Below are 12,750 nucleotides of genomic sequence, written 5' to 3'. Positions count from 1 at the left end.
ACAGTTTATCACAAAGATGAACCTTATGTTCTCACCCATACATGAAAGCTAAAGAAATTAATCTCAGAAGTAGAGAGTAGAATAGTGGTTACTAGAGGCAGGAAAGAGGAGGAGGAGGATAAAGGTTGGTTAATGGATGTAAAAGTACAGCTAGTTAGGAGGAATAAGTCCTAGAGTTCTGTAGTACTACAGAGTGACTAATTAACAATTTATTGTATATTTTCAAATATAGAAGCACAGATTTTGAATGTTCCCAACACAAATGATCAATTTTGAGGTGATGGATATGCTGATTTTCCTGTTTTGGTCATTGTACATTGTATACATGTTTTGAAATATCACACTGTATCCCATAAATACGTATAATTATTATGTGTCAATTAATAAAAGCCGAGAAAACATGGTGTTTCAGGTAGGTTGTAAGAGTCTGTCTTGAGTATAGTGCCATCTGCTGGCACTGTTAACTAATTACATTTATTTAGAAGAGTTATTTTATGATTTTGTAGGGGAAGCTGGTTTTTCTTGCCATTTGTTGTTCACTTGGTTATGTATTTTTATGTTTATGCCCTCTTTTTATTATAAACAATAAGCATTCCTTTAAAAATCCTTCTGATATCCCTATAATTTAGAAGAAATCGCTACCTTAGATTTTCCTTTGTTGCCAATTTTCCCCCCCAATTTCTATGGCTGTAGCAAAAATGCCTTTATTTTGCAAATGTAATTTGGGGTGAAATAATTTTCTTAAAAGGAGCTTTATATGTATGCTTTTTGTTTGTTTGTTTGTTTATTTTTTGAGACGGAGTCTCGCTCTGTCGCCCAGGCTGGAGTGCAGTGCAGTGGCGCGATCTCGGCTGACTGCAAGCTCCGCCTCCCGGGTTCACGCCATTCCTCCTGCCTTAGCCTCCAGAGTAGCTGGGACTACAGGCATGAGCTACCACCCCTGGCTAATTTTTTGTATTTTTAGTAGAGACGGGGTTTCACCGTGTTAGCCAGGATGGTCTCAATCTCTTGACCTCGTGATCCACCCGCCTCGGCCTCCCAGAGTGCTGGGAGTACAGGCGTGAGCCACCGCGCCCGACAAAGCCTCAAGATCGAATCTCGTCATGTTGATTTCTCTTAGCTGCAGTGTTTTATCACAGCTCAACTTATCCCAGTTCTTCCCATTCCTGTCTACCATTCCTGTCTACTGTCTGCTACCTATAGTAGCAGATTTTGGAGGTAATTTCTCTTCTTCCAGTTTTCTTCAAAGCCATGGCTATTAAAACAAACAAACAAAAAACCTTATGACTGTCAACTAGATAATGTTAAGAATCTTCCAAGTGGCTGTAATTTTTTAAAATATATGAAATCATTGTATGTTCCCCTTAGAAAGAACTTGGAGAGTGTCTAATCTAGAAGTTTCAGAACTTTTTTTTTAGAAAGCAGCTAAACCTTTAATTGAAGAAATCTTGTATAAAGCTGCATGTCCTGGGGTCGTACATAAGCAAACCCAAACCCAATTCAATGAAAACAGTGACATGAAACTTATGTCTATCTAGAGACGTTATCAGTTGGAAAACGCCAACTAACCTCTAACTTAGGACCTTCTACTGGATCATGATCCAATAAGGCAAATGCATAGCTAGTATGGCTAATCAAGTAATTGCTTTGCTTCCAGGTTCAGCCTGTAGAAACCCTGTGCTCATGCTCTGAAGCTGTGCTCTCTGAACCTCTTCTGGTTATTAGTGTTGTCAGATTCATGAGTTGTCCTTTGCTCCGATAAACTATGCTAAATTTAATTTGCTTAAAGTTTTTAATACCCAGTATCTAAAAACAAATAACGAAGTGCTTTGTTTAAGATGGGAATGAGGCTGAGTGCAGTGGCTCACGCCTGTAATCCCGGCACTTTGGGAGGCCAAAGTGGCGGATCACTTGAAGCCAGGAGTTTCAGACCAGCCTGGCCAACATGGTGAAACCCTGTCTCTACTAAAAATACAAAAATTAGCCAGGCGTGGTGGTGTGCGCCTGTAGTCCCAGCTAATCAGGAGGCGGAGGCAGGAGAATCGATTGTACCTGGGAGGCAGAGGTTGCAGTGAGCTGAGATCATGCGACTGCACTCCAGCCTGGGTGACAGAGTGAGGCTCTGCCTCAAAAGAAGGGAATGAATGTGTGGAGTTTGAAATCTCTGAGCTCTTCCACTATTCTTACCTTGAGGCACCTCAGAGGAACTTTTTGCTTATTTTATTCATCCCTTTTTACAAAGGAGAGATCTGTACCCTATAGCAGTTAATTGACTTGCTAGATATTCCCTAGGTAGGGGAGTGGCAGACTTTCAGTTCATTAGCCTCTCAGTCAAGGATTTTTTTTCTGTTATACGAAGCTGCTTCTAATGGAATTACTGTATTCTTAAAAGTTACAATGACCCACATACATATTTTAAAATTAATCTTGCTTTTCTTGGTAGAGATAGCAATTAAACTGCTTCTTGGTTTCCATTAACATTGAGGAAAAAGTACAGGATTTTAAAGAATTGAATTAACTAAATATTTGTATGTTGACAATATATTTAATATATAAAAGCAAATTTTTAACTTAAAATTGTTATCTACATTTGTTAGATATGCTTATTTATATGAACATGTTAAAAATATGTTTTTAAATTAGAACTGTTACTCCTAGGCCTATTGATAGTTGTGGTTATCTTGATAGAGTGTTGTCATTTGTCACATTGACAAGGTACTAGTCCCAGAGATAAACTAGTATCCAGTCTGTTTAAAAGTGAGAAACAAAGGTCTTTATTACAAAATTTGGTAATAAAGCAGGTTGGAGAATTTCTTATACACCTTTTCTTTGGTGAGTATAGCTCTGCCGCTCTAGAATTATTCGAGATATGTTTAATTAAAGGCATCTTTTAAAAAATCAGATACCTTTTACTAAAGAAGTAAAAACAACCTTATAGGTGGCACAAAGCAGATACTGATATTGGTTAATTTTAATATGTTACTGGAAAAAAGTCTAATTTCCAGTAACATTTGTAAGCTCACATTTGGCAATGTCAGTGAAACAGACTGAGAATACAATTCAGTCATTATGTGCAGTAAGTGAGGTCTCGGCATGAAAAGAAAATTAAAGTTACTTGAAAACTTGATGATAGTAATCCTCAGAAAGATACTTATTTTTATTCTATTAATATTATTTGTATGTAAAAGCAATGTATTTGTCCATAGTAAAAAAGAATAGCATTTTGCTGTAGCACATTTTCAAATTCAGAGTTGTTTCAAGTTATGTTATTACCTTTTGGATATTATGTTGTCCTCATCTGTGTTTTTACTTATTATTGGAAGGCTCTTGCTTACAATATTTGACTTATTTTTCTTCCCTACTTTGTCTTTCCATTCTGGATTGGAAGTCCTTCAGGATGACAGGCTGTATTTTGTATACATGCACAGTGATGCTCTGAGCCATAGTGGAGCCTGGTGCAAAAGGAACAGTTAGTGATTCTGATGCTGTCTCTGTTTTAAAATGTTGATGTTTGGTTCATGGGTGTGTGTGTATGTGTGTGTGTGTGTGTGTGTGTGTGTGTGTGTTGCATTGGTTTTGTTTTAAAAATATTCCATTAAAATGTTGTTGTTTTTGTTGTTGATCTTGATTACTGAGTTTTTTGACACTCTCTTTAACGTTGCACATGTCTTACCCTATCCTGGGTGGGGTCCCGGTGTTCATTGTAGAGAGCTTTATGTATAATAGGCTCTCAATACATGTTTTGTTGGGTATATTATTCCATTCTCCCTGAAAGCTGTGATCAAGTTTTTATTCTTTTTCAAGTATCTTACAGCCATATAGATGTCAAAGTTGAAAGTTAAAAAAATTATTTTCCCTGTGGTTGGAGAGAATAGAATCAGAAAAGAAAATTTAGACATAAGAAAGTGTTACTGGCTTAGAAGTATTTTTCTTTACCCCACTGAATATAGAGCATAGACAGATTGAAAACTGAATTCTATGGAGAAATTAAATAGAAAAGATTTAAAGAAATTAAATGGATAAGTCTTATGTATTGGCTTGCTTTGTTAGTTATTCAGAACATTGTATGTACTCAAAATACTAAGCCTACTTAAGCTATTCTATTTTAATGGAGTTTGAGAACAACCTCTTAAAAATCATTTAGTGAACTATCTGCAGTATATTGTGAATCTTGGCTTAAGAATTATGTATATTTCCTTTCTTCTACTAATGTGGATATATAATTATTCCTGAGGTATTTTAACATTGGCTATAGCATTTTCATAAGGAACTAAGCGTTTACTTGTTGAAAGATTATATGCTAAGCAGAATTTGTTTGTGTGAAACTTTTAAATTCCTTTTCATTGAAAATATTCAGATTGATAGTCTTCTAAATTTATGGTTCAAACGAATGAGTTTTAGAACTTCCCACACTATTTGAATGGCTAGAGTAAGCTAAATAGCTTTTTCCTCTAGTAAAATACTCTTAACTTTGTATGATTAAGTATCAGTGGAAGGTGGTTTATCAGAGGCAAGAGAGCATATAGTGTTCTAAGGATTTCTTTCCAAATATTTTATGATTTTTCCTTTTATTTATATTTACACATATGTTTGTGAAAAATATCAGAAACACAGCAGTTTCAACAGATGTTATTGGAGCTGAACAAACTCAGTTTTTCTGTTTTTATATAAAAGAAACAATTGTATTTTAGTGCTGCGTTTTATTGGGGAAATTGACTATATATAGCAAATTTTGTATTTTTGATAGAAAATTATAGCATGTAAGCTATGAATGGATGTAATATTCTTTGAAACTGTCATTTAAATTTTTATGTGAATTAAATCTTATATGTATAGATTTTTATATAAAACCTTTTTAAAAGGATATTGACGTTTTTAGGCCTATTCAAGCAGATTTACCTTTTATCAGCACTGCTCCATTCCTTAATCATTTAATGATAGCTGGGAGCATGAAAGAGTTTTAGGAAAGGTGATATCTGAGAATAATAGAAAAACAATATCCATAGGTTCCTTCCTTTAGGACCTTAGAGTTCATTTGAGGAATAGGGGAGTGCGTGTGATGAAGGTTTTAAAAGTAGAGTGTAAGAGCTGTGGGTCATACTAGAATAATAGAAAAGTTGTTCAGAGAGAATGAGTTGATTTGATGATGAGGTAAGAGAGTTGTATGGAGCTGAAGATTAACCTTAGTTGCTAAGTTGTTACTTGTTTCTAATCTTACAGATTTTTTTAGCTTGATTGTGTAAAATGGGTAGATCTCTTTGAACAAGCTTTTTCCCCAAAGAGTGTAGACTTGGCCACACACACACACGGTGGCTCACGCCTGTAATCCCAGCACTTTGGGAGGCTGAGGTGGGCGGATCACAAGATCAGGAGATCCACACCATCCTGGCTAACATGGTGAAACCCTGTCTCAACTAAAAATACAAAAAATTAGCCGGGTGTGGTGGCACATGCCTGTAGTCTCAGCTACTCAGGAGGCTGAGGCAGGAGAATCGCTTGAACCCGGGAGGCGGAGGTTATAGTGAACTGAGATTGCATTACTGCACTCCAGCCTGGGTGACAGAGTGAGACTCCATCTCAAAATATAAATAAATAAATAAATAAATAAATAAATAAATAAATAAATAAAAGAGTATAGACTTTAGAATAAGGTAAACTTAATTATTTCAGTAATTAGCATTTCTCAAACAACAAAAAGCACTACTATAATATATATAAATATTTTCTGTACCTCTTTTTTCAATTCTTGCCTGTGTGTGATTTTCTTTTTAACAGGAAATCAAACCCCAAAGCCATTATAACCATGGATATGGTGAACCTCTTGGACGGAAAACTCATATTGATGATTACAGCACATGGGACATAGTCAAGGCTACACAGTAAGGTTTTTGTTGTAGTTGTTTTCTTTGGCATGTATATTTCAAGTGAAATTTGAATCTGAATAATAGTCATATTACCTTGGGAAAAACATCCGTATATCTCAATTAAAAAATTAGTTTATGGGCCGGGTGTGGTGGCTCACACCTGTAATCTCAGCACTCTGGGAGGACAAGGAGGGTGGATCACCTGAGGTCAGGAGTTTGAGACCAGCCTGACCAACATGGTGAAACCCCATCTCTACTAAAAATATAAAAATTAGCCAGGCATGGTGGTGGATGCCTATAATCCCAGCTACTTGGGAGGCTGAGGCAGGAGAATCGCTTGAACCCATGAGGCGGAGGTTGCAGTGAGCCGAGATTGTGCCACTGCATTCCAGCCTGGGCAACAAGAGTGAAACTCTGTCTCACACACAAAAAAAAAAAAGAAAAGAAAATTTAGTTTATTTCCCATTGGTTAATTGAATGTGTCTGTTTGCTTTTGGTACTTGCTGATCTTTCCAGAAGTATATTATTAGGCCCTAAGAATATTAAGGTTAGTTATGGTGAATTGGAAAATTTTGTTAGAATTAAAGCACTTTAAATGGAAAACATTAGTGTGCACCCAATATTCTGCCCCCCGCAACCAGGTACACAGATTAGAAATAAGACGTAGTTAATGTCATACTTACTTATTTATTTAACCCGTGCTAAAGGAAATATCACAGAGTTTTCTAAAATATCGTCAAAATACCGTATTATCAGTCTTTGAGGAAGGGAAAGGAAAAGGATAAATCTGACTTTTTATAATGCAAATTATATGGAAGTTGAAATAACAACAGTTATTTTCATCTGCAAAGAGGAGAAACTAGTTCATAGGTTCTTGAGCTTTAAGAATTGTCTGAAATTGGACAGATGTGGAAGTTCATGCCTGTAATCCTAACACTTTGGGAGGCCAACGTGGGAAGATCACTTGAGATCAGGAGTTTGAGACCAGCTTGGGCAACAGAATGAGACCCTGTCTCTACAAAAAAAAGAAAAAAAAAAAAAGCAGGGCATTGTATTAGTCTGTTCTCTCACTCCTATAAAGAAATACTGAGTCTCTCACTCCTATAAAGAAATACTGAGACTGGATAATTTATGAAGAAAAGAGGTTTAATTGGCTCATGGCTCTGCAGGCTGTACAGGAAGCATAGCGGCTTCTGCTTCTGAGGAGTCTTCAGGAAACTTTACAATCATGGCAGGAGGTGAAGGGGAAGCGGGTACATCTTACATGGCTGGAGCAGGAGGAAGAGAGAGTGGGGAGGAGGTATTGCACATTTCCAAACAGCCAAATCTCATGAGAACTCTCACAAGAACAGTACCAAAGGGATGGTGCCAAACCATCCATGAAGGATCCATCCCTGTGATCCAGTCACCTCTCACCAGGCCCTGTCTCCAACATTGGGGATTACAATTGAACATAAGATTTGGGTGGGGACATAGATCCAAACCATGTCAGGCGTGATGGCATACTCCTGTGGTCCCAGCTACTCAGAAGGCTGAGGTGGGAGGACTGCTTATGCCTGAGAGTTTGAGGCTGCAGTGAAATACGGTCATGCCAATACACTCCAGCCTGGGCAAAAGAGTGAGATCCCCCATCTCAAACAAAACAAAACAAGCAAAAAAAGAATTGTCTGAAGTTCGTTGCATTCCACAGAATTATTAGTCATATTTCCTTAGGGTGTGTATTTTTCTTGGTCTTTCTGATCATCTGCATATTTTCTTCAAGAAGAAATCTTAAAGTGGGATCTGTTATATCAATAGGTCAACTAAGTAAGACAATATGTTTTATTCATATTGTGAAATTATGAAATAACTATTTCCTAATATAAAGACTTGGTGTGCTTTTGGTCTCTTAATATTCATTCTGTATAGTGCTGGAAACCTTAACACTACTCAGTGCAAACCAAATCTCAGAATAATGTGACCTTTATTAGAACTTGCTAAGAAGATGTGAATTACTTAACATTCTTACCTGGCTCCGGGAGGAGCTTCAGACTTCCCTGAATGCCTTGGAATTATATACAGAATTTTGTGTGTTGGAGCATGTTTCTGGGTAGAGTCCGTGACTTTCATTACATTTTTAAAGAGGTCTGTGATCCCCAAAAAGATTAAAAATGATTGATCTGAACAATTTGATTCTAAGGTGATCTCATCCTTTGCATGGGTTTTGAGTGCAACAACATAGAGAAATCCAGTGACAGCTGTAAAGATTGTGTTTCTGTTTTCTTTTGTAAGTTTGTTTGTTTTTAGGTTTAAATAGACTATTTTATCTAAATACAGGTTGAGTATCCCTTATTCGAAGTGCTTGGTACCAGAAGTGTTTTGGATTTTGGATTTTTTAGGATTTTGGAATATTTGCACATACACAATGAGAAATCTTTGGGGTGGGACTCAAGTCTAAACTTGTTTATTTATTTTTCATATACACATAGCCTGAAGGTGCTTTTATAGAATGTTTTTTATGTTTTATGCACCTGTCACATGAGGTCATCTGTGGTATCATGTGCTCAAAAAGTTAAGGATTTTGGAGTATTTCATGTTTTGGATTTTTGAATTAGAGATGCCCAACCTGTGGGTTTTTATTAGAATGACACATGTAATCTTGTTTTTTCTACACAGAAAGCAACAACAAAAACTAGACAAAACCCAAAAATTTGTGTCTTTAGAATGTAGTTTTATTTTGTTCGTAGTCTTCCCTTTTCTACTTGATATTTGCTTAGAAATTGTTAATTATTTACAGTGGGAGGAAGAGGCACAGTACTACATTTTGATACATAAGTTCAATTCACTTTTAAAAATATGTGAATCCAGGCCGGGCACGGTTTCCTTAAGTTCTGTGTTTCCTTACTTATATCTGCTTGTTGCATCCATTATTGAGAGTTGGGGTATTAAAGCCTCTAGCTCTTGCTGTAGAACTATCTGTTTCTCTCTTCAGTTCTGTCAATTTTTGCTTCAAATATTTTAATGATGTTATAAGTTAAATGTTCAATGCTTTTAATTTATAATTGTATATCTTCTTGCTGAATTGAACCTTTTATTGATATGTAATGTTTTTCTTTGTCTTTTGTAACCATTCTTGATTTAAAGTTTATTTTCTGATATTAGTGTAGCCACTCTTGCTCTCTTCTGGTTACTATTTGCATGGAATTTCTTTTTTCATGCTTTCATTTCCAACTCATTTGCCTTTGGATCTAAAGTGTGTCTGTTGTAGATAGCATGTAGTTGGGTCTTTTTTACCCATCTATTCTGCCAACTGTCTTTGGGTTGGAGAGTTTAATCCATTTACATTTAAAGTAATTACTAATAAAGAGGGACTTCTGTCATTTTGCCATTTGTTTTCTTTCTTTTTTTTTTTTTTTTGAGACAGAGTCTTGCTTTGTCACCCAGGCTGGCGTGCCGTGGTGCAATCTTGGCTCACTGCAATCTCTACCTTCCGAGTTCAAGCAATTCTCCTGCCTCAGCCTCCTAAGTAGCTGGAATTACAGGCGTGCACCACCACGCCCAGCTAATTTTTGTATTTTTAGTAGAGACGGGGTTTCACCATGTTGGTCAGGCTGGTCTCAAACTCCTGACCTTGTGATCCGCCTGCCTCGGCCTCCCAAAGGGCTGGGATTACAGGCACCAACCTCTGCGCCTGGCCTCCATTTGTTTTCTATATGCCATATAGTTTTTTTTCCTTCTCATTTCCTACATTACTGAATGTTTTGTGTTTAGTTCAATTTTTGTAGTGAAATGTTTAAGTTTCTTTCTCATTCCTTTCGTGTATATCCTGTAGTTACTTTTCTTTGCAGATAACTATGGATATTACACTTAACATCCTAAAGTTATAACACTCATTTGAATTTATATTATTGAATTTATACAGATTAATTCCAATAACCTAATAAACTGTGCTCCTTTACAGCCTCATCTATATGCTTTTTAGTTGTTGATGTCACAGAACTACATATGTATACGTTATATTTTGAAAAGACATAAAGTAATAATTATTTTAAATGCATTGGTCTCTAAAATTATATAGAAACAATATGTAGACACACAGACCAAAATTACAATAATACTAGTGTTTAATAGTTTTTAAATTAATGTATTAGTCTCTTAAATCATGTAGAAAACAAAAAAGTAGAGTTACAAATTATTGTTACGTCTTGCTAGGTTTTATAATTGCCTATGTATTGACTTTTATTGAGATCTTTATTTTTTCATATGACTTAGAGTTACTGTCTTAGTGTCCCTTAATTTCACCCGGCAGGTCTCCTTTGATCATTTCTTGCAGGGCAGGTCCAGTGGTAACAGATTCTCTCAGTCATTATTTGGGAATGTCTTAATTTCTCCCCCACTTTTGAAGGACAGTTTTGCTGAATACAGGATTTTTGATTGGCATTGAGTTTCTTTTAGCACTTTGGATATGTCAGCCTGTTACCTTCTGGCCTCCAAAGTTTCTGATGAGAAATCTGCTAATAATCTTATTGAGGATCCTTGTATGTGACCAGTTGCTTCTCTCTTGTTCCTTTCAAGATTCTCTCTTTGTCTTTGTCTTTCAAAAGTTTGATTATAATATGTCTCAGTGTGAGTGTCTTGGAGTTCCTTTTACGTTGACTTCATTGATGTTTATATTCAAATTTAGGAAGTTTCCCGCTATTATTTTTTTCAGGTATTCTCTCTGTCTCTTTCTCTCTCTCTCTCTTTTTCTGGAACTTCCACAATGTGTGTGTTGTTCTACTTGATGGTGTCCCACAGGTCCCTTAGACTGTCTTCACTTTCCTTTGGTCTTTTTTCTTTCTGCTCCTCACACTTGATAGTAATTGCTATTGCTCTGTCTTCATGTTTGCTGACTCTTTCTTCTGTCTTTGAAGACATTTCTGTCTTTGAATCCATATAATGACTTCAGTTATTGTACATTTTAGTTCTAGAATTTTTTTCTGGTTTCTTTTTAGGTGTTTTATCTTTTTATGAATACAGGTTCTGCCAGCTTACATTGATTTGACCTTTCAGCTATACAGTGGTGCAAAAGTGGTACACATTCAGTAGAAATCATGCATCAAGTATGACGCATACAGCCATTCTTTTTTTTTTTTTTTTTTCCACTTTCAGTGCGGTATTCAATAAATTACATGAGGCCAGGCACGGTAGCTCACACCTGTAATCCCAGCTCTTGGGAAGGCTGAGGTGGGCAGATCGGTTGAGCCCAAGAGTTCAAGACCAGCCTGAGCAACATAGTGAAACTGCATCTCTACTAAAAATACAAAAAAAGAGCCGAGCGTGGTGGTGCATACCTGTGGTCCCAGCTACTTGGGAGGCTAAAGTGGGAGGATTGCTTGAGCCCTGGGGGTGGAGATTACAGGGAGCTATGATTGCGCCACTGCACTCCAGCCTCAGTGACAGAGTGAGACCCTGTCTCAATAAAAAAATTACATGAGATATTTATTATAAAACAGGCTTTGTCTTAGATGATTTTGTTCAGAGTGTCATTGTCCTTTCCCGCATTGTGGAGGTCAGATCCCAGAGCTATCCCCTCGTTCTTTATAGGGAGTATGAACCACTCGTCTTGCCTCTCTAGGGAAGGGGCAGAGTTCAGTAAGCCTGTGGGAGAATTCTCAACTTATACCCACATCATAAACGCCACTGGTGAGGCAATGGTAATTACTCAGCTCTCCATATAGCCTGGGCTGATGTCTGGTGGTATGGTGGGAAAAGGAACCTCTGTAACTTGTTACCTTCCAGTTGGACCGGGACTTGTGCTTTAATCCAATTGGCCATTCCCTTCACCCTGGCATTCCATAAGATACCCAAAAATACAGATGGCCACCAAAACCGGAGAGATTTGACAGATTCTTTTAATCCCACTATATATATGTTGACTTGATAGGAGTCCCTAAGGGTTGCATAATGAATTTAAGGCCCGAAACCAAATAGCTGCTGGGTTTGAATCAGCACTCTTCTGGTGGTCAACTATAGGTAAGAATGTGAATTGCATTAACTCCATCTATTATAATCAATAGATTTGTCAATTATACTTGGGATGCCCTCAAAGGGGTGACTAGCTAGTTAGATACCACCAGCCGAATGGCCTGGAAAAACCAGCTTGCATTAATCATGATACTAGCAGAAAAAAGGGTGTATGTGTGATGCTGGGTGGGAAATGTACTTTTATTCCCAACAATAATGCCCCAGATAGGATCATCACAAAAGCTTTATGAGGTTTGACATCTCTAGCCAACGAGCTGGCAGAGAATGCTGGAATTGATGACCCATTTACAGGTTGGCTAGAAGGTTGGTGTGGAAAATGGAAAGGCATGGTAGCTTCAGTCCTTACATCTCTCTCAATTGTGGCAGAAGTCTTAGCAGCAGTGGGATGTTGTGTTATCCTTTGTGTGAGGGGACTAGCATAGAGATTAATTGAAACAGCTATTAATAAACAAATTACCAGCAAATAACCTGCTACTATTAAAAACCAAATTAGTACTCTCTCTCCTATGAGGAAGATAGTAAATGACTTCTAGAGTGATTCAAGGACCAGAAGGGTTCAAATGAAAATTAAACCAAAAGAATTACGTAGAAAAGAGAAGGGAATTTGTGAGAAAACATTTTAAATGGTCCATTTTCAAGGCATGATAAATCTAAGCACTGGCTGCCAGCCTGCAAATGTAACAAATTACATGGCTCATGCACCTAGTAGGTCACAATAAGTTAACAGAATGTAGAGGAGGGGTCAGCCCATAAAAGGGAAGAAAGCTTCATTATTGTGAAATCACAACTTAAGCATGGAAAAGGACGGGGTAAGGGGGATAATAGAACTTAGGCAACATCTGGGAGGATTGTAACCCCATAGTACTCGACCAGTGAGGAA

At 37.1% G+C, this 12,750-nt stretch overlaps 1 protein-coding gene across 1 annotated transcript in view; it reads left to right on the top strand.

The window, feature by feature from the left end:
• The window catches only part of ZDHHC17 (zinc finger DHHC-type containing 17), an 86,355-nt gene that overhangs the window by 27,095 nt on the left and 46,510 nt on the right, over nucleotides 1-12,750 (top strand). Inside the window, 1 exon segment of the mRNA XM_010362625.2 lies at nucleotides 5,776-5,879. Within this exon segment, the coding sequence (XP_010360927.1) occupies nucleotides 5,776-5,879 (104 nt within the window).

This window comes from Rhinopithecus roxellana, chromosome 10, assembly GCF_007565055.1.
Source record: "Rhinopithecus roxellana isolate Shanxi Qingling chromosome 10, ASM756505v1, whole genome shotgun sequence".
Lineage (NCBI taxonomy): Eukaryota > Metazoa > Chordata > Mammalia > Primates > Cercopithecidae > Rhinopithecus > Rhinopithecus roxellana.
The sequence above is the reverse complement of the archived record's forward strand: the minus strand, read 5'-3'. Positions and strand labels throughout refer to the sequence as shown.